The sequence below is a fragment of the Enhydra lutris genome, unplaced genomic scaffold (genome assembly GCF_002288905.1).
Source record: "Enhydra lutris kenyoni isolate GAN:26980312 unplaced genomic scaffold, ASM228890v2 scaffoldscaffold16, whole genome shotgun sequence".
In the NCBI taxonomy this organism is placed as follows: domain Eukaryota; kingdom Metazoa; phylum Chordata; class Mammalia; order Carnivora; family Mustelidae; genus Enhydra; species Enhydra lutris.
Window position 1 is genome coordinate 1600446 of NW_019154100.1, and position 22208 is coordinate 1622653.

General features: G+C 37.5%; 1 protein-coding gene across 1 annotated transcript in view; it reads left to right on the forward strand.

Annotated features, from left to right (window-relative positions):
• Window positions 1–21845, forward strand: part of LOC111147382 (zinc finger protein 804B) — a 524142-nt gene extending 502297 nt beyond the window's left edge. Inside the window, exons 3-4 of the mRNA XM_022503386.1 lie at window positions 12547–12677; window positions 17527–21845. Coding sequence (XP_022359094.1) covers window positions 12547–12677; window positions 17527–21190 — 3795 coding nt within the window. The 3' untranslated portion in view covers window positions 21191–21845. The remainder of the gene's footprint in view (window positions 1–12546; window positions 12678–17526) is intronic.
• The last annotated feature ends 363 nt before the right edge of the window (window positions 21846–22208 follow it).

Genomic DNA, 22208 nt, shown 5'->3' on the forward strand with positions numbered 1-22208 from the left:
TGAGACTTCCCACAGGAAACTGGGAATGTTAAAGCTAAGTCAACATCTTCATTGGAATGTTCGAAGTTATCCCGGAACCAGTGGTAGCTTTGCATTCAGTGTTGTATGTTTATTATTGTCCATTAAATAAAACTGGTATTTTCCTCCAAATACCATTTGTCTTTCTCCCAGTAGTACCTGTTTTCCTGTTTTCCCTGGATCTCGTTGTTTCTCTCTATGAGAACATCCCATGTGGTGTGTAAATATGGAACGAACCACCTCCTTCATCTTGAACAGGAAGAGGGTAGTTTCTCTCACAGGGGTTGGCAAACTTTCTGGAAACGGTCACACAGCAAATGGTTTTGACTTTGCAAGTCATCTGGTCTCAGTTGCAAAAACTTAACTCTGCCATTTTAGCATGAAATTAGCCAGAGACAAGATGTAAACAGAGGGGCATGGCTATATTTCAATATCACTTTATTTATAGGAATAGGCAGAGAGCCGAGCCAGGTTTGACCCAGGGGTCTTAGCCTGCTGACCTCTGCTTCTAACTCAATACACTAAAGTGGTAAATCAATTTCAAATCTTTTAAGAGAATTGATGCCTTTAAATTTAGGCTTTTATGAGAATGGAGAGTAAAATGGTCTGGAAACTTCTCTGTATCCTATTTCTCACCCCAGTGGCTTAGAGCTTGTAGAGATGAATTTTATATCTGAAAAGAAGCAGTGCCCTTAGCTGAAAACTCACTGTGGCCTTGCCTTGTGCCAACATTTAGCAAATTTAGTAGAAGGGACGCTGTGTTTACCTAGTCATTTTCCCTTCCACGCTCTCTCCTTGCTAATAGAGCCTGGGCTGATTCGAGTGGGTGCCCGTATGCCTCGCTGAAAACCAGGATTCGCCATATTCCTGACGTAAATGCTAACAGCATGTGACATCCTTCTAGCAAAATGATACACAAGGGAAGTCTACTCAGAGCAGCTTCCAAAAAGCTGTTGTTTATCGGACTTTAAAAAAAGTACAGAGTCAACTTTTACCCTTCGCTCTTCTTTTTTCCTACCTGGAATGTTTTTGATGTTTTGATGTCTGACATTTCTCAAGTATATTACAGCTGGGATGGTAAAGCCACATGTCTTGGTTGGAGGGAACTCCAAGCTGAAAGGAAATTGAGGTGTGGCCTTTCTAGAGAAGGTGTAAGGACTGTGCTAAATGCTAGAGTATAGATTCTTGAATGAGAGTAAAATTAACCTTATAAGATAAAGCCACTGCAGCCAAATGTCTGACACACACAGCCCATCTGAACCCTGATATCTTTAGCTTCAAAATATCATCTCTATTTATTGTGTAACATGCTCCAAAATTCAATTTTGCACCAGAGTCTAATTTCATAAATGTCTCATTTCTGTTTCTGTCTCTGTTTTAATAGTTTCTTCTCAAAGACAGTTCTATTTCAAAATAGCATTCGATTAGGAAATTGAAGAGTCCTCAAAAACACTTTCCCTGTCCTAAGAGTCTTCGTTAGCAGGTATGTTCAGAATTAAATAATTCTGCAGCAGGTGTCACTGACCCCAAACTCAGGTATGAAAGAGTAGGAGGATGCAGTAAAAATTGAAAGAGCTTTTGAAAATCAATATAATGTGAGGTTGCACAAGATGACACAATATAAGGAGTTGCTCTTGGAGAAGCAGTAGGATGGCAGGGTCAGAGGGCAGCAGGTCAAGTTTTCCTTAGGATCTGAATGGGGAGCAAGTAACCATGAAGGAGGCACCTAGCTGGGAAATACTATTGCAGAGCAGATAACAATCTGCTAAATAAAGATGGCATCATGACAGCAACTACATGGTCTGCAGGAGGAGAGAGATTTGCCATGGGATTCTCCTAAGATTTCCTTTTTAGACTTTGAGGGCTCAGTGCAAATAATTTATTTCCTGAAACTTTCCCAGAAAGAATGTGTTTAATTCTCTTGGTCTTCAGAAATAAACAGGTAAAATATTCCCTTAAGGAAATACAAATCAAAACCACAATGAGATACCACCTCACACCAGTCAGAATGGCTAAATTTAACAAGTCAGGAAATGACAGATGCTGGCAAGGATGTGGAGAAAGGGGAACCCTCCCACACCGTTGGTGGGAATGCAAGCTGGTGCAACCACTCTGGAAAACAGCATGGAGGTTCCTCAAAAAGTTGAAAATAGAGCTACTCTATGACCCAGCAATTGCACTACTGGGTATTTACCCTAAAGATACAAATGCAGGGATCTGAAAGGGCACATGCACCTGAATGTTTATAGCAGCAATGTCCACAATAGCCAAACTATGGAAAGAACCTAGATGTCCATCAACAGATGAATAAATAAAGAAGATGTGGTATGTATATATATATATATATATATATATATATAATGGAATACCATGCAGCCACCAAAAGAAATTAAATCTTGCCATTTGAGACAACGTGGATGGAACTAGAGGGTATTATGCTGAGCGAAATAAGTCAATTGGAGAAAGACAACTATCATATGATCTCCCTGCTATGAGGAAATGGAGAGGCAATATGGGGGATTTGGGCTGTAGGAAAAGAATAAATGAAGCAAGATGGGATCGGGAGGGAGACAAACCATAAGAGACTCTTAATCTCATAAAACAAACTGAGAGTTGCTGGGAGGAGGCGGGTAGAGAAAGGGTGGTTGGGTTATGGACATTGGGGAAGGTATGGGCTATGGTGAGTGCTGTGAAGTGTGTAAACCTGGCGATTCATAGACATGTACCCTTGGGGCTAATAATACATTATATGTTAATAAAAAATAAAAAATTTTTTAAAAATTCCCTTAAGGCCTCATTCTGATCCACGTGTGACTAGGGATCTCCAAAATATCCTTAACCTATTTGATACTTAAACGTGTTAACCTCTGAGAACCATTCTGACTCTACATTTTGACACTCGGAGGTGTTTCTTAACCACAGAGATTTGTAAACTTTATTTGAACGTTTTTATGGTGTAAATAACACTTTTTAAAGACAAATTTTACAAATAATTAAATATAAATAATTAAATTACAAATAATTGACATACTAGGCTATAAAAAAATTCTGAAACATTCTGACACTCTCTACTTTTTGTCCATAGAAATAGTTGCAGTTTTCAGACACTGTGGCATGAGGAAAAAGTGTCTGGATTTTCTTAATCAACATTCTTAATCTACATTTTGGAATGCAAAATTATTTTTTTCAGGTCTTATTAACTAAGCATTAATCTAATCAGATGTTTATACTAGTCATAACCTTTAATTAATGAATTTTTATTTGTTCATTCCAGAAATGCTGGCTTTCTCCATACCTAGACACTTCCTGCAGACACTTAATGGGAGTTAATACTATTCTAATATGTGTTCACGGAGAAGGGTGGGGATTAAAAGCTCCTTGAATTTTACTACTAAATCTGTTTGAAAAGCAATTTCCATTCACTCATCACCAAAGCACTTCCTTTACAATGCTGCTAATCATTTCACAGCAATCACTGGACATATTGATGTTGCTATCTTATTGGCTATATTCTTGCCTGATATAATGTGGTTCACAAAAGCACTACAAACTTTATGCCATGGCACAGAAAATAAATAAATCCTACCATTAAAAATGCGATAAATGGGGGGCACCTGGGTGGCTCAGTGGGTTAAGGCTCTGCCTTAGGCTCAGGTCATGATCTCAGGGTCCTGGGATCGAACCCCGCATCGGGCTCTCTGTTCGGTAGGGAGCCTGCTTCTCCTTCTCTCTCTTCCTGCCTCTCTGCCTACTTATGATCTCTCTCTCTATCAAATAAATAAATAAAGTCTTTAAAAAAATGCGATAAATGTTTGCACCTTGTATCACAATTGACTTAAATCCTGATTCTAATAGCTTGAGGATGAACAGAACTTCTCAAAAGAAAAGGGGAACAACAGAGCTGTCTGTTTGCTGTTTGAGGACTTCTCAGGGGATCCTGAGCCTTGGAAGGGGGTGGCATGGTGTCTTGTCAGGGGCATATACTTTACATACCGAGTATATTCCCCTCCTTAAGCCACAGAGATACCTCAGGGTATTGGGGTTACAAAGAAATGTCCTTTTGTAGCCACATTTTTAGGTTATTTTAGAATCTACAAACATCCCCAAACTCGCACTTATAAGCAGTATCTTCCTTCCTGGACATATCTCTCCTAAATATTGAGCTTAGCCAGTGAAAGAGACCAGAAATGACCCAACAAGGAATCTTTAGGTCCTGTCTGTCGCAGCACAGTGGGCTGACCATCAACAATTATATTTAGAGTCCAGCAATTTCTAGTTCAGCAACGATATGAAGAATCCTCCGGATGTTGCTGGAAAGTATTTAACTTCACATTTGTGAAGAAGTGAATGGGGGCGGAGTATCAGCTCCAGGTTCATTTCTTCTCACCTATTTCTGGCTTGCTTGCGGCTCCGCTGGTCCTCAGCGGAATAAATTCTGCCAGGGGATTCATTCTGGAACACAGCAGAGAACTTGTCCTGGTGAGTAGCCCAGACTGCATCTTCTTTTTTTTTTTTTTTTTAAAGATTTTTTTTATTTTTTTGACAGAGAAAAATCACAAGTAGGCAGAGAGGCAGGCAGAGAGAGAGGAGGAAGCAGGCTCCCCGCTGAGCAGAAAGCTCAATGTGGGGCTCGAACCCAGGACCTGGGATCATGACCTGAGCCGAAGGCAGCAGCTTAACCCACTGAGCCACCCAGGCGCCCCCAGATTGCATCTTCTAAGAAGATCAGTCTGAGGGGTGCCTGAGTGGCTCAGTGGGTTAAGCCTCTGCCTTCGGCTCAGGTCATGGTCTCAAGGTCCTGGGATCAAGCCCCACATCAGGCTCTCTGCTTCGCAGGGAGCCTGCTTCCTCCTCTCTCTGCCTCCCTCTCTGCCTACTTGTGATCTCTCTCTCTGTCATATAAATAAATAAAATTTAAAAAAAAAAAAAAAAAAGAAGATCAGTCTGAGACCTTCAAATATTTTAGTTCATTTCACTCTCTGTGTTTGTATAGCTACCAGATCACATAAAAGACAACACGCAAAAAAAGCAAAAAATAAGGGAAGTCCCATTTTAACATGTAGAATTCTTCTGAGAAATAATAAAGACTTTTCATATAATTTAATTCTTATGTCTTGATCATGTTATTGTTCAAATTATGCCCTCTCCTGTTTTAGGTTATTCTTAATTATCTATAAATGTCGCCCACATCATTTTGATAAAAACATTTCCAAACAATGAACAATATTTAAGAACTAGATAGACTTTTAATTTCACAAAATGGAACTATTAGAAATGTCTAGAATTTTACATAAACTTTTCTAACTTTTCCTTTCGTGAGGATCAGACTTTCTGTTTTCACGTCACAGTTGTTGGCTGGGTGTCTGCTTTGGTGTGGATCATGCCATTTAGCCTTCTATGTTTGTTTCTTCATCTCTAAACTGAGGTTAATAAATTTTGACCTTTTGCATTGGGGTTTTGCTCCTCTGTGAAGAAAATCATGAATGCCAGCAAAGTACCCTGAGATCTACAGATGAAAGTGCAGGGATGGAAGGAATTATTCTATTTAAGAGAGGAAAAAAGGTAGATACACATGAGTAAATCTATTTTACACGTGCCGTTCTGCTCCAGTGAAGGTGAATGGAGAGCGGTTCCCAGCATGGGCAGAGGCTCACACGTGTGTTCTGACTGGCACGCAATAATATTGGGGATATTACCATTCCAAGCACACACAGATTCACTGACCTGATCAATTTGCCTCTTCATTTATTTATTCACAGCTGAATTCCACTTGCAACGCATGTGCCAAGCATTCATGTTGGCAGGTAGGGAAATAAAGATTGCTTAGTTTGTACTTTTAAAATGAAGCTGAGAAAAAAATTAAATTCCAAATATTTCATAAGTTTGTTTTAGCAGCTGTATCTCCATAAGCCTTATGCTACTTTTTGTTCAGAGCGAGTGAAATACCTTGTGAAACTGGAGAAGATATGTGAGGACTGCTTTACTTCCTTCAACTTGACCCCTGCATCTGTCTTTTATTAAATTGCTTTTGATCTGGGCAAGGACCATGGCAGGTAGCCTCTCTTCAGGACCAGGAAGACCATCTGTTCTGCAATTTCTCTTTTAAATTCCTTTGCAAAATACAAGGACATGAACTAGTTGTCTCCGTTTCCCTCTAGGAAATATTTTTACCCTCTTTCCTGATTGAGATCCATTTTAGATAATGATAATACCCAAGAGCAAACTTCAAATAAAATCTGTCAAAGAAAAGTCTCCCAACAAATCATACGTGAATCCAAAATTTATAATTTCCTTCTGTAACAAAGATCATAGGCTTACAGAAATTGCATGTTGCTTGTTCAATGAAACATAAATTGTTCAAGACAAGGGTAAGGAACATGCTTCCTTTTCCTGTCTTCTCCTGTAGAAAAGACTATACCTACCAGTTTTGTAAAACCCAGATGAAAACCACTCAAACACTCTGTTTTCAGTAAAAATATCAATCAGGTGTTCTTTCTCAATAGCTCCCCTTTGCCAGGTAAATCGAGGGCTTTTCATTTATGTTGCTTCCCAAAGATCCATGAAATCTGACCTTTCCTGACCTCTAGAAGTGATCATAGTTCATACTCATTGAGCATTTGTATGTATCAGGTGCTGTGCTAGTATCCAAACTGATACTAACTTTTACCTTTCCCAATTCAAATAATAATTCCAAGAACCGCCATGACAAATAGTGATAGTTTGCCATGTTACAAGTGTGTAAACTGGAATGTGTGAAGACTGAGTAACCTTCTTAGAGACACAAAGCTAGTGAGTGACAGAGACAAGATACAAAGTCAGGTCTGACTGATTTCAGAATCTTTCTCTTAACCTCTGTACTGTGCTGTCCACCATCAACACCTCTGGACATGAGACACTTTGTTTTATTGTCTCCCTATTGTTAGGTGCTACTCTCTATCTTCCTTACTCTCCATCCCAGACTCACCTGCTCCAACCTATTCATCCAGAGTCCCTGCTGATAAGCAATGATTGCTGAGCTTTCTGCTGTTCTTTATAAATGTGTGAGGTAGCAACTTTTTTTTCCTGAAATATGTTTGTCTTGTGCTGTTCTTGATAAGTACCAATCCACTATATACCCTCAAAGAACTTTTATTTATTCCCAACTGGTTTGTTTTCTGTTTAAACTGAGTAAGATTACTGACAATTCTAGTACGTGCCATTGTTTCAAGAAGTGAGTTTTTATTAGAATGGGAAAAGAGAAGTAGAAACTTAGGAAAACCCAAGCTAAACCATGAGGTTGGCAAAATTTGACCCCTTGATCCTTGGAAGTTTTCCTTATCTGTGCAGTTCTCTTTTCATTAGACAAGTCAGCTGGAAGGGTCTTTTGTAACAGGCATGATCACCTTGGTGTAACTGTTTCCAGAAGTATGGTATTTGAGATTAACATTCTATTGTTTGGTGGAAGGTCACTGAAAACTCCTAATGTAATTGTGGATTTAACTTTTTCTCTTTGTAGTTTTATCCATTCTTGCTTTGTGTATTTTGAAGCTTTATTATTAGGTATAGAAACATTTAGGCTTATTTTGCCATTCTGATTTATTTATTCCATATAATTATGAAAGAATCCTTTTTTATTTCTGGTAATAAATCTGCTCTAAAATCTACTCTGCTTTTGAGTAATTGAGGCCTCCCATCTTTCTTTCACTGCGTTGACATAATATATCTTTTTATATTCTTTTAACCCATTATATCTGTATTTTAAAGTTTGTTTTCGTAGTCAACATATAGTTGGAGCTTACTTTTTAATCCAAAATGATACTAACTTTTAATTTCAGTGTTTAGACCATTTACATTTAATTTGATTAGTGATATGTTTGGATTTTAGTTGTTACCCTGCTATTTGTTTTGTAACTGTCCCATCTATTTTACCTTCCTTTTTACTTACTTTCTGCCTTCTGACTGAATAAATGTAGTGATTTCCTTTTATCTTCTGTGTTATCCTATTGGCTAAAACACATTGTTTTCTTAATACTAATGGTTGCCATAGAGCATATTGTGCACTTCTTTACTGATCACAGTCTACCTTCAATTGTTATTCCACCGTTTCATGTATTTAATAAGATCTTTCAACATATTTGTTATTTCTCCCCCTTGGGTTTTGTGCTATTGTTGTCAAACATTTTAATTATAAATTTGTTATAAATTCCCTAAAACATAGCTATTATTTTTGCTTACATGGTCTAAATATATTCAAATTCTAAGACATATGTCTTATTTATCCTGTAGTTATTATTTCTGGTATTTATTCTTTAGTGTAGACGTGCATTTCTTTTTTTTTTATAAGATATTTTTTATTATTTTTAAATTAACATATAATGTATTATTTGTCCCAGGGGTACAGGTCTGTGAATCGTCAGGTTTACACACTTCACAGCTAGACGTGCATTTCTATCTGATATTATTTTCCTTTTGCCCAGTGATATTCTTTAACATACTCTGTGGTTGTGTTCCTGAATTTTTCCAGTTTTTCTTGTCTTAAAATATTTTTATTTCATCTTTTTTTTAAAAAAAGATAGTTTGGGGGGCATCTGGGTGACTCAGTTGGCTAAGCATCGGACTTTTGGTTTCAGTTCAGGTCATGATCTCACGGTCATGAGATTGAGCCCTGTGTTGGCCTCCCTGCTCAGCAGAGTCTTCTTGAAATTCTCGCTCATCTCTCTGCCCCTGCTCACGCTCTCTATCTCTAAAATAAAATGAATAAAATCTCTAAAAAAAGATATCTTCACTAAATATAAAATTTTATTTTGAGAAGTTTTTAATTTTCTTCGCAAAATTTAAATATGTTGCTCCACTGATTTCTCACTTGTATTGTTTCCAATAAGAACTCTTTTGCCATCCTACTCTTTGTGCTGTGTAAGAATATGTCATTTCTCTTTAGATGTTTAAAAAAAATTCCACTGTTTTACTGATTTAGAAGGGGGGGGTGGGGAATGGGTGAGCCTGGTGACGATATTGAGGAAGGCATGGATTGCATGGAGCACTGAGTGGTATACACAAACAGTGAGTCATGGAACACTACGCCAAAAACCAATGATGGACTATACAGTGACTAACATAACACAGTAGAAAAAATAAAATAAATGACCCTTAAAAATAAAAATAAAAATTTGATAATAACAAGTGTTGGTATAGTTTTCTTGTGCTTGAGATTTTGAGGACGATCTGTGGGTTTTTAGTTTTCAGGAAATTTGGAAAACTTATATATTATATTATAATTGCAAATGTTCCCTCTCCCTTTTTCAGAGAATCAGATTGTGCAATTGTCCAGTTGATCACCATCTTTTATCTAATTTTTGAGCTCACAGGATATAGTTATGTGTCCTAATGTACATTTTTGCCAGTTCTAACATGTGTCAGTTCTTTATTGGTCTCAACTGATTATTTTCCACATCTTAGGCTGTGTTTTCATGATAATCTTTGCATGCCTGATAGTCCTTGATTGGATATTAGATGTTATCAAATTCTCCTTGCTCTTGCTGAGTATTTTTGTATTCATATAAATTTCTTTAAATTTGGTTCTGAAATGCAACTAAGTTACTTGTAGTCAGATTTATACTTGGATTTCTTGCTTTTATGATTTGCCAGGCAAATCCAAATTAGTGTTCAATCCATAGCAAATTATTGTCTACTGAAGCAGGGTTTTCCTGATTTTTTTTTTTTTTTTTTTTTTACACATAGGCTTCATGCCCAGCGTGGAGCCCAACACAAAGCTTGTACTCAACGACCTTGAGATCAAAACCTGATCTGAGATCAAGGGTCAGATGCTTAACTGACTGAGCCACCCAGATGCCCCAAGATTTCTCTGAATTCTAAACTCACTGTTCCATGAATTTTTCCAGTTTCCTTGGTAAGAACAAGTGCTGTTCCTGACTCTGTATGAATGCTAGGCACTGGGGCCATCAATTCTTTCAGGTGGCCCTTTTCCGGGCTCTGAGTAGTCTTTTCACTGCAATTCAGACTGCTGAAAATTTGAGGGGTTCCCTCCATAGATCTCTAGGGTTTTTCTCTGTGCAGCCTTGAGCACCCAGCCTTTGCTAAGCCAAATCTGTGGCTAGATGTCTTTAAACAAAATCTCTTTCAGTTTTCTGTGTTCCTTAAACACAGTTTAACTTTGCTGACTTCCTTAACACAACAAATCTCTACCTCTCCAGTCTGTCTTAACTTTTCCTCTGTGCTTCGAATGCATTTTGTGTCTACCCCCATTGAGAAACTCAATACCATCTTATAAAAATATCTATTTACTTGTCTGTCTTCCTTGAAGGGAAAATTATTGATTTGACAATTTGATGTCCCTGTTATATAGTAGTAGTTGACAGTATGTGTTGTTGGGTAAATAAGACAGAATTCTCAATCATTTCTTTAACTCCGAGACAGTGCCATCCAGGTATCTGAGATGCTCGTGAAAGGAACAGAGTCATACCTGGAAGCTTCAAACAAGATTCCAATCAAGTGTCAGTTGTTGTGAGCAAATGAATACATTTCCTCTTCTAGGCTATTCAGGTTTTGTATATGAGTAATATCAAATATTAAGTAAATATAATGTATTTATGTGGGCTTTTAAATTGTGTAGAAAAATTTCCAGAAGATCTTTGTTCATAAGGTAAGCTTTCACTTCAAAAACTAGATTATTAGGATGCCTGGGTGGCTCAGTTGGTTAAGCCACTGCCTTCAGCTCAGGTCATGATCCCAGGGTCCTGGGATTGAGTCCCTCATCAGGCTCCTTGCTTGGCGGGGAGCCTGCTTCTCTCTCCGCCTCTGCCTGCCACTCTGCTTGCTTGTGCACTCTCTCTCTCTCTCTGACAAATAAATAAATAAAATCTTAAAAAAAAACAACAACTAGATTATTATGTATAGGGAGGCTAAGGAAGAGTGAGCAGGAGGGCAAATAGGACTGGAGATTTTAAAAGCCTTTCTCCCTTCTGACCATTGCTGTCTCTTAAGGTCTAGACACTCTGCTGTTTATCAGCTCTAGAGAACTGTCAGTGGTTTTTGTTTTGTTTTGTTTTGTTTTGCTTTGCTTTGTTTTTTTTCTACATATGGGCCATACTTTTATTTCTTGTAATTCTCTCTTATTTAAAAGCCTCCAATGTTCCCTCTGTGTCTGTTTCTAGTTCTGTGAAACTCTTTTATGTTTTTTAAAGATTTATTTATTTATTTATTTGAGAGAGAGAGCTAGAGGGCTGGGAGGGGTGGGCAGAGGGAGAGAGAACCTCAAGCAGAGCCCAACGCAGGGCTCGATCTCACAACCCGAGATCATGACCTGAGCTGAAATCAAGAGTCAGACACTTAACAGACTATGCCACCCAGGCACCCCTTGTTCTTTGTGCTTGGAAATATCCTCTCTTTGAAAGGTTGGTCTTGCCTCCTTCTTCAGATACTTAGCCCAGATGTGGTTATCTGATCACCTTCTCTCATAAGCATGTCCCCTTTTAGGAAAGAGCTGATGGTCATTGAAGTTTGGAGCTCTTGATTTAGAGGTGGGCAATAGTCCATTCCTGCATTAGGGCCTCACTGGAGAGCTATGTGATTTTTGCCGTTCCTGGGAGCTATCTTCTCTACCTGATTCAGAAAATGAAAACAAATTAAATGGATATAGATTTCAGATAGTTTAAAATCACTTTGCATGGGTTAAGAGAGACTAATCTTCAAATATCTTCTCAATTCAGGATTAAGTGCCAAACTTCAAGAGGCTCATTTGATTGTGGCTGTTTCTCAATTTGTTCAATTTCATTAGGTGTGCTTAGTGGCCACTTCGGAAGTGGAAATCCAAACAGGTAATGAGCAACATCCAATTTGCATGTAAGCCAATTGTTTTTGAGAAAAAATTAATTAAAAGAAGTGGCAGGTTAATTTAAATCAAGCAAGGCCAAGCATCTATCCTGAGTGTAAATCCCTGACCCATTTTTATCCTCCTGGATAGGATGTAGAAATCTGCATTGGATAAATACCTCCACCAGGAAAAAAAGGAGTTAAGAACCTTATTTAGAGCTTTGAACTAAGTCTTTCACAATTTAACAGATGCTCTTAAATGAAACAAGCTCATTTCACCAAGTGTATTTAATAGTATCAATTTTCACGAAGAAGAGTAGGTATGTTTTGCAAGTGAGGGGGTCGGGGTTAATGCGGAGAGGAAAGTGCACCCTATAACCTCGTCTCCCTTCACCCATTCCCATATCACACATTTTTTGACTTACGTTTTCACAGGCACTTAAATGACTGCAGATAGATAGCCAGGGTGGTCCCAACAAGAACTGGGGTTCAGCTTGGCCCCACACTTCTGTAGTCATTGTGACAAGCTTTGATAAATAAGCTGACAACTACATTCATCTTGGAGAAGAGAATAACATCGATGGAAAAGGCACTTTTTTACTCCGTCTATCCAGAAAGTCACCTCTGCACCCAGGACAAACTTGAAGAAGGAGGCTTATGGATGAGAAAGAAAAGTATATTACTTATAGCACACTTTCTGTTTTGCTTCTCTGTCCATAGAGACTGAAGGAATTAAAGCAACGGGAATTTGCTCGAAACGTAGCTTCTAAGTCATGGAAAGATGAGAAGAAACAAGAAAAAGCACTTAAAAGGCTTCACCAGCTGGCCGAGTTAAGACAACAGTCTGAATGGTAAGAATTAGAGGTGTCCGGGATGGGATGGTTCAAAACTCCCTTCAGTCATCGGGAAAATGTCAAAGATAAATTTGCTTGATTCACTGTTACAATGTAAACAAATTGTAATTAATCAAAAGATACATTTGGGGACAAAGAGTTCTAGTAGTTAAAGGCTCATGAGTTCTTTTGGTATCTGACTTTTTTCTTTCTCAATATTGTTAATTTTATGTGCACTTTAATGAAATGATCTAAGGATGACTCTAATGTACTGGTCTTTATTCTGTCCAGTTGATTTAAATGGGCCCATATAGCTCTTAAGTAATTATTTTAAGTTTTATAATAATAATTTAAAAAAAAAAATAAAGAACAGTGCATCTTTTGGGGAGGAAAGAAATCTGTACATTTCCCTGTACACACCTGAACTTGGAATAAATAGCGCCACCATTGTCCAGATGACAAAAGAAGATGTAATTAATGAGGTTGAAAGTACCACACTGTGACATTTAAATTGATAATTATAAAACACGTTATACTAATACATCCTTGTAGCTTAAAAATAGCTGTTTTGCAGAAGCTTGGAACTGCCAAATGTTTCAAAGTGAGGCAATTGTTACCTGGAACTCAATTAAATTTGCTGGTTGTGATTTGTGTTCCTATGAATCATAATGTTGAACACCTAATGTAGGTAATTAATGCAGTTGACAGCAGCCTAGTGAATTGTGAAATTTATAGCTCCGTGCCACAATGTAAACTGCTGTTGTTGAAATGAAAAACAATATGTGAAATTTGGGAATGAATGACTCGAATTATTGAGTACTATAAAATATTAGAGCTCAAATTTGATTCTAAGAAAATATTTATTTGAAGGATCAATTTATGAGTAAAAACACAGTATTCACCTTAAATACATTCTTATATTTGTACTGCTATCTTAGACTAATTTAATTAACTTATCAAAATCCATAAAAGATGATCATGAAAAAATTCAGTGAGAAATTTGGTTTTAAAAAAAATAAAGTTTGAAAAAATATGTGTCCAGAGATGAGGTTAGTATAAAAGTGCATGTTCGAGGTCCTCTATAATCATAGAAACAGGACACATAACTGGTACTGAGCTTTCCACCTGCCAACAATGAACAACATTTCTCTGTCCATTTTTCTCATAACGAAGGCTTCTAAGTAGGATGATTCAGATAACAAGAAAATTCTTCTATGATCCTATAGAGAAGGGAGGAGAATTTACTAGTAGTAAGAATATTCGAATCAGACTGATGAAAAAAAATGATGGCAGAAAACTGGTAATGGAGCTTATGAAGGTCTGTCAACTTTGGCCATATCTTGTGTAATTCAACACAACCTAGTTCCTCAGCCAGCCTAGTTATCATATGGGGGTGGAGAGTCATTCTGTTTGTGAACTTCTACTATGTATAAATTTAACTATAGTGCATATTGATATGGACATTTTTCCAAAATTCAAAAATTATAGGACCATTGACTCTGAAAAAATGGAATTCCTTATATAAGAGCTGGATAATGTGGGACATTAGGATATTATATAATTGAAAGAAATTATGTTGTTTTGATATGGGAAAGCACACTTTTGCACAGAAGATAATTAAATTGTGCATGTGTTTAGTTGCCAAGAGTTAGAATTTTGGGAGAGCTATTAGAATGGACAATCAATTAATAAGAATGAAGGGGTACCTGTATAGTCATTTTTTTATTATAAATAAAAACAATTATGTAAAAAATATAGAAAGAAACTAGAGGAAGTTCTAGGAAAGGAAGTAAAATCATAAATAAGAATATTATAAAAATTAAACCATTAGTTATGTTAAAAGGCATAAACTTCTATTAAGATAATAGAATTGAAAAACACAAAGAAAAGTGGGATTATTCCAAAGTACTAAAAATAAACCAGATTTAAGATAAGGGAATTTAAACTGTAGAAAGCAATGGGATAAAGAATTTAAAGCACATACCTTAGTGGGTAGAAAAGATTAATAATGAGGGTAAAATGCTAACACTTGTAAAAATATAATTATAAATGTAGATTGGATTATAAAGCGAGAACAAGAAGTAGGAACAAGAACAAAATATAAAAACAATAAGAGGACTAAAAATATTTAAAAGAATATAAAAGAAAGAAGCTTACACATTCGAGAGATAAACGGTAAAATAAAACAGCAATACAGAAAAGAACATCTAGGCTTACATAAATCAAAGCAAGAAAACACGCAAATAGTGCCACAATAATAAGCAAAAATATTATTAAGGGAAAAATAGAAGTAATATAAAAATAGTAAAATATCTGAGTCATGATGGAATCATGAGAGGTAGAATGATAATATTCATACACCAGACCTTTGAAATAATTTCTGCTACATGCTGATGTTATCAGACTAACTGACATTCCTAGAGAAGGTAACTCAGCAGAAGTATAGCTGCAACTTAATCTAAAGTGTCTCTTTGGCCCTGAGGCGAAATCCAGAGCTGTGGCTCTCTCCGGTCCTCATCCTTCTAGCCCCAGACTGCAGGCACTTTAGAAGACCAATAACTGTGATTAATCTCTGTGCTATCTATTTCCCTTTATGTTTGAAAGAAATATTTAACAAGCCATACGCTATCTCAGAGTGTTCCTTTCCTTTCTTTTTTGAAGTTTTTACTTAAATACTAGTTAGTTAACATATTGTATATAGTATTGGTTTCAGGAGTAGAATTTAGCGACTTGCATGCAACACCCAGTACACATCACAACAGGTGCCCTATGTTAGGGTGTTCCTTTCCATTCCTCATGCTGAACACGCCTAAACCCCCTCTCTAAAAAAGCATTTTAAAAATGATCCCAAAAAAGAAGGTTAATGTGATGAGTAAGAAGAAAGTTTTCGTTATCAAACAGTTACTGGAAATTTTCAAAAATTTATTTTCCACCAGAGTCAAGGGAACACTGTAATTCTAAAGCTACGGCCATTAGTTTATGAAGAGGGAACAACCTGAAAGTATTAAAGAATGAATGGTGGCTGAAACTGTTGTAAATTAAAATCCGTATGGGCATAGTAAGTGATAGATTGGATATTGTAAAAAATTGAACTGGTAAAATAGAAATTAAAAGCAAGAAGTTCTTTCTGAACAAGAGAAATACACTAAAGACACTAAAGTACTGAGATAAATAATAAGACCTAACAGATATATTCAGGAGAGCCTTAACATGTAAATTCCAGGATGAAAAGCTAAGCAGGGAAGAAGCAGTAATCAGAGAAATCAGAAGAAAATAAAACCAAACTAAAGAAGTTGAATTGGAAGTACCCAGCAGTACTAGCAAATATTAACCCAAAGAAATCAATCTGTAACTATGGTCTGGCAAAATGTGATATTGATATATATATATATATACACACACATACATATATGTATAGGTATATATACACAGTAAAATAATAATAATAATAAATAATAAAAATAGATCCTCAATAGTAAAAGATATATATATATATCAATATATACAAATATATAAAAATAATAATAATAAATAGTAATAAAAATAGATCCTCGATAGCAAATGTACTAAAAATACATTATAGATTGGAAATATAATAAATATATATACATAAGTGAAAAGGAAAATTGCAAAATCCTACAAGTACCCCAGTGGATTCATTTCAAAAGTGAATAAAAGGAGGCTAAGTATTTTTCTACAATATTAAACATGTAAACATGAGGAAGCAAAGTATATGGAATTTGGTGGACAAAAGGAATGTTCTTCCAGAGTTGTATACTAATTGGCCAAATAGTCATAACTGAAGGCAACAAGAAAGAGTTTCTCAGAGGAAGGCTCAGAAAACACACTTCTCCATTAGAATCGAAGCTACATATGGTAAAGATATCACTCGTTTTAGTATTGTATATTCAGGTAACAAATGACTGAATAAAAAAATAAATAAATTTCCTAAACTAGGAAAACGCAAACAGACATACATCAAAGCCAAGTCAAAGAGAAAGATCAGATAAATGGTGTGATTTGTGTTGGCCTCCCCCCAGGAAGGCCTTGTTTTGTAGTTTTAAGGCAGAACATTAAAGAGACAATTTTAACCTAAAGACTTTCATCTCTTATGCTACTGTTGTTTCCAGTTTTCTGACTAAATTACTAATTTAAACTCAGCGGAATGAATAATGTCTACAAAGCTGTTAAAAGATAAAACAGATATATGCATAAAATGTAGAAAATATTTAGGTGAGGAAGATGCAAAAGAAAAGATTTCTAAATAATTGAAGCTATGGAGATGGCTTGTAGATGTGGGTTACTTTACTATGCATTCGGTATAATTGGTCAGAATAGCGAGCAGTCACAGAGGAAGAACTAGCCACACTGTTTCAAAGGGAAGCAAACAGGAGGGACTTTAAAACGGAGGCAACAAACATTATAAAGTGGTAGCCGTTACACGAAAAGGCAAAAGTCACGTTGGAAGTGACTTTTCGTTCCCTTTCATTTCTTATTTAATGTGAAGTCACTGATTGAAAAACTCTTTGTGAAACAATGTTAAATCTATATTCCAAAAAAAACCCCATAGGTTCTGCAGAACATCTATTGGGGTGTAAATGCAGCACTTTAATTTCTTCTGCAGCACAAGCACAAGTAAGATAGTCACCTGCTATTGCTTCTTGCTAATCTCAAAAGAACACACTTCAGTGACGCATTTTAGAAACAGCCACTATGAAACATTGGTGTTGCGAGTTGTATAAACACGGTGAAATAGTTATCTTTCATAAATAAAGTAACTCATCATAAAAACTCTAACAAATGTTCACATATAGATAAAATTTCAAATCTAATGTTTTAGTCATGTAACTATTTATTGTATTTACAGTGTTTCTGGAAATGGACCAGCATACAAAGCTCCCAGGATAGCCATAGAAAAGCAACTCCAGCAAGGAATTTTCCCAGTTAAGAATGGCAGGAAGGTATCGTGCATGAAAAGCGCTCTTCTCCTTAAAGGAAAGAATCTGCCCAGAAGCATTGCCGATAAACAGCGGTCTGCCATGCAAAACCGACACCAGTTGCAAACGGACAGACGTTATTTGTTCGGAAATCGGGTACCACAAACCTCTTCGGATCTCAGCAATGCAAACCACAGGACAGGAGTATCATTTTCTTTTTCCAAAAAAGTGCATCTGAAATTAGAATCTTCAGCCTCCGTTTTCAGTGAGAACACAGAGGAAAGCCACGATTGTAACAAGTCACCCACCCACAAAGCAAAACAAACTGCGGAGAAATGCAAGTGCCACAGGTTTGCAAATGAGAATACGCAGCTCGCTAAGGAAAAAGATATAAACATCACACCACGCCATCTGGAAAGTGTCTTACACAATACCTTCTCCATAACCTCTCAAATCCTGCAAGACAAAAATGACTCTATTAATGAAACTGTAGAAGATTCGATTGGCATTCATGCTTCATTCTCTAAATCTGATGTTCATCTTTCGGATGTAGATTTGACTCCTTGCAGCAGAGAAAAAGAAACTAGAAGTACACTGAAGAACTCTTCAGAAAGCTGCATTCATCACTCATGCCAAGCAAGAGCTTCCTCCAGCCTACCAAACATTTACAAGCACAGTGATGGCAGGATATTTGAGCGTCTGGATGAGTTTCCATCACTGGCGCCAAGTAAGCAAAACAGTACAGTGCATCTGATTCCCGACTCCGGAATGGAGACGAGAGAAGCATCTTTAGATGAAACAGAAGGAGTTAGCAAAAATGTACAGAGCCTTGTAAGAGACGCGTGTCCCCACGATACGAAGTCGAAACCATTGCCTTTTCTCCACGTACAAAGTAAGGATGGCCACACCACTCTCCAGTGGCCTACGGAACTTCTGCTCTTCACAAAAACAGAGCCCTGCATCTCTTACGGATGCAACCCATTGTATTTTGATTTTAAGCTTTCTCGGAACGCAAAGAGTGACCATGATTCAGAGGACCTAAAAACAGAATTGATGAAGGAGCCCTCGGAAATGAAGACAACAATACAGAACCAAGTCTCAGGTTTAACCGAAGACCAACAAAAATTGATCCAGGAAGGTGATCGGTCTCCGAAACCAAAGATGATGATAGCTAATCCAGATTGGGAAAATTTCCAGAGAAAATATAATTTGAGCTGCAATGATTCTAAGCCAAATATGAATCAACATAATTTTAGCGCAAGTGATTTGGAAATGAAAAATCCTGAAGTGCCTGCTTACCTTGATATCTCTCTGAAGAACTGTGTAGAAAACAACAATAATAGTGATAAGGAACTTAAGGAACCTTCCAGGGCCCATTGGCAAAGCTGTCAAAGGGTCGTCCTAAATGAAGCAAGTGAGGGCCTAGCTTTTTCTCCTTACATCTCGAGGACTAAGAAACCAAAACTGATTCCTCGCGATCCTCATTCAGATTTTGAAAATGCAAATCAGTGCACCTGGAATTCTAGTTCTTACCCAGTAAGGGGTCACGGTGGTCGCGAGAAGGACTTCAGTGTAATTTTGAATAGTAACCACACGGGCATGACCCACAGGACTTCCGGATGTAGAAACCAAACTTTCAGGAGAGATTCCCCAAACCTGTCTCTGACTAGACTTTCTAGCCCTTCAGACACGTGCCCCGGCAGCATATCCAGCCTGAGAAGTGGTTGTTCAAGTCCTAAGTCCAGGGGGAATGGCCGAGGTAATTTGCTCTTCTTTTGCAAAAGGGAACACAACTCCTCTGAAGGGCACAAAAGGAGACACCAAAAACACAGCTGCCTCTGCCCATCTGAGGAGACGGTCAAGGGCACCTGCCTGCCATCTGAAATACAGAGAGATCGGAATTGCAAATCGTGGGAATCGGCTAAGAATGCAAAATACTCCACACGTAGATACGGTCGCTGTAGACAAAGACCTAAACCAGGCAAAAATCAGCAGCAGTTTTCAGGGACCAAATCCAGGAGAATCCCCCACTGTGATTCTAGCTCACAGCTGTCCTGTCCTGGGAACAGTGAAAAGCCACCACATGGCCAGGGACCTCGGCAAGGCAGATGGGGCTCTTACTCAGGAGAGAGTGTTTATTGCTTAAATAAAAGCAAGAGAAGTCCAGAGTCTTTGGACAGCCCTCATATTTGTGACCTGGGAAAAGTAAATTCCATGCAGTGTCACTCTGGGAACATCAGCTGCCTTCTAAGAAACTGTTCCAGCAGCCCTTCGGAAACCACAGAGTTGACGGAAGGAGAGAGGACCCCCTTGACAGCCAAAAGTCTTTTAGAAAGAGTGCAAGCCAAGTGGTGTCAGGAACAATCAACTAATTATGAGGTCTCTTCAAAGAATCACAAAAACGAATCAGAGGCTCATTCACAAATTCAATGCACAATTCAATTTACACCATTGGGCTGTCACCCACCAGCATTGCCTTTGTCTGAAAAAACACAGAACGCAAGTAAAAAAATGAATGATCAAGGCGGTGCGATTCAAAGGACTCTAGAGAAAGACCACGTCAGAAGTTCACCGACAAATAATGTCGCTGTTTTAGGAGATCCTGATTGTGATAACCATCTTTCTAAAGGTCTAATTCATGTGGTAGCAGATTCTCAGTCACCAAACATGAAAAAGAACCCAACAACAAAAGAACAAGTAAAACCTTTAATTAGTGAAGTCCAGCATTTTATTCAGAGCCGTGACCCAGTACCAAATGATTTCCCTGGTGCTTTTCCATGGAACAGATACACCGGTGTTACTGATTCAACAGAGACCAAAGAGGACCAGATAAAACTAGACTTGGAGGATGTGAGCCTGCCTATGAATCATGGAGAGGGAAATATAAACCCTTACTGTGACAGAACTATGCAGAAGCATGGCAAAGTAGAAGATGAATCAGAAGTGTGCCATAAATCCAGCTCGCCCCCTTTAATTCAACAGCCAATCACATTTTCTCCGGAAGAAGTAGATAAATACAAGCTCCTCCAGCTACAAGCCCAGCAGCACATGCAGAAACAGCTCCTATCAAAGCATCTTCGAGTTTTGCCTGCTTCAGGGCCAGCTGCCTTCTCCCCGGCCTCGGCCGTCCAGACGGTCCCGGTTCACCAGCACGCCTCCATCACCACCATCCACCACACGTTCCTGCAACATTTTGCTGTTTCTGCTTCCTTAAATTCCCATGGCGGCCCCCTCCCCATAGCTCATCTGCATCCTCTTCCCCAGCCACATTTCACTCCGTTCACATTTTCGCCTCTGACTCCCACGATCATCCCAGCGCACCCCACTTTCTTAGGGGGCCACCCCCTACATTTGGTCACCGCTGCTCCCTTCCACCCGCCCCACATCACACTTCAGCCCCTGCCCTCAGCCGCTCTGATCCCCACGTTGTTTGGCCCTCACTTAAACCCCGCCACTGCTTCCATCATCCACTTGAACCCTTTAATCCAACCGGTGTTTCAAGGTCAAGATCTTTGCCATCATTCTTGCTCCAGTCAGATGCAACCGTTAAATGGAGTGAAAGAGGCCTTAAATGTATCAGCGCACTTGAACTAACAGGCGTCCAAGCCCCTCTTGCGGATAAATAAAACACATTGTCACTACCTACAGAAATGGTATATTTAAAGTGATCTATCTGATTATTATTAAGATTTTAAATATTGGTGCCAATTCAAAATGTGACCAGTATACAAATTTGAACTGAATTGCCAATATCAAAACAGGAGCATTTTAAGAATTTATTTTAACTTGAATAAATAACAGAGCAAATTTAAAGTAACTCTGTGGAAGGGTAGAGGGAAATGTGTTAAAGGTATATTTGGATGAATTCTCACACAATATTTTAAAATGATAACAAAACATTCAGGCAGGTCATTGATATTACAAAGAAAATAAACTGGAACATAATATTGTATGTTCTAGGTGTTTGCTGCGTGAGTGAATGAATGGATCACACATTTGGTTTTATGCATCAGGTAATAATAAAAGGTCAGTGAATTAAACTGTTTATCAAAAATAATTCCTATGGTTAACTACTGACCAAGCTTTCAATCAATATAATCTGTTTCAGTTAAAATAATTTATATTTTCATAGGAAATAAGAGATGGCAAGAAATGTTCTGATTAATTCAAGTTGAAAATTACTCTTCAATGAAAACCAATCTTTACACAGGTTGTATCATTGAGTTTCCGTGAAAAGTTGGGTTATCTTCGTTTCACATACATCTGTGTTAAGAGAATTTTGTAACTGTAAGAATCATCAACATCTAAAATTAAGAATGTTTAATTTTTGTATAAGAAAACATATATAAGCTATCACTAGTATTTGATAATGCAAAATAAAAAATAAAATACACTCAATACCATTTTGAATATATTGCTTAATCTTTCAAACATTACAGGGATTAAAACATTAAGTTTTCTTTATTCTTCTACTTAACAAATCTTACTGTGTTCACCCAAAATTATGTATGAGAGATGAACATTTGGAAGTGTCAGAATTTTTACATGATCTTTATCGAGAAAGTCTTATAAATTACTTTGTGTATTTTACTCAATTGTAGTAGATATCAGT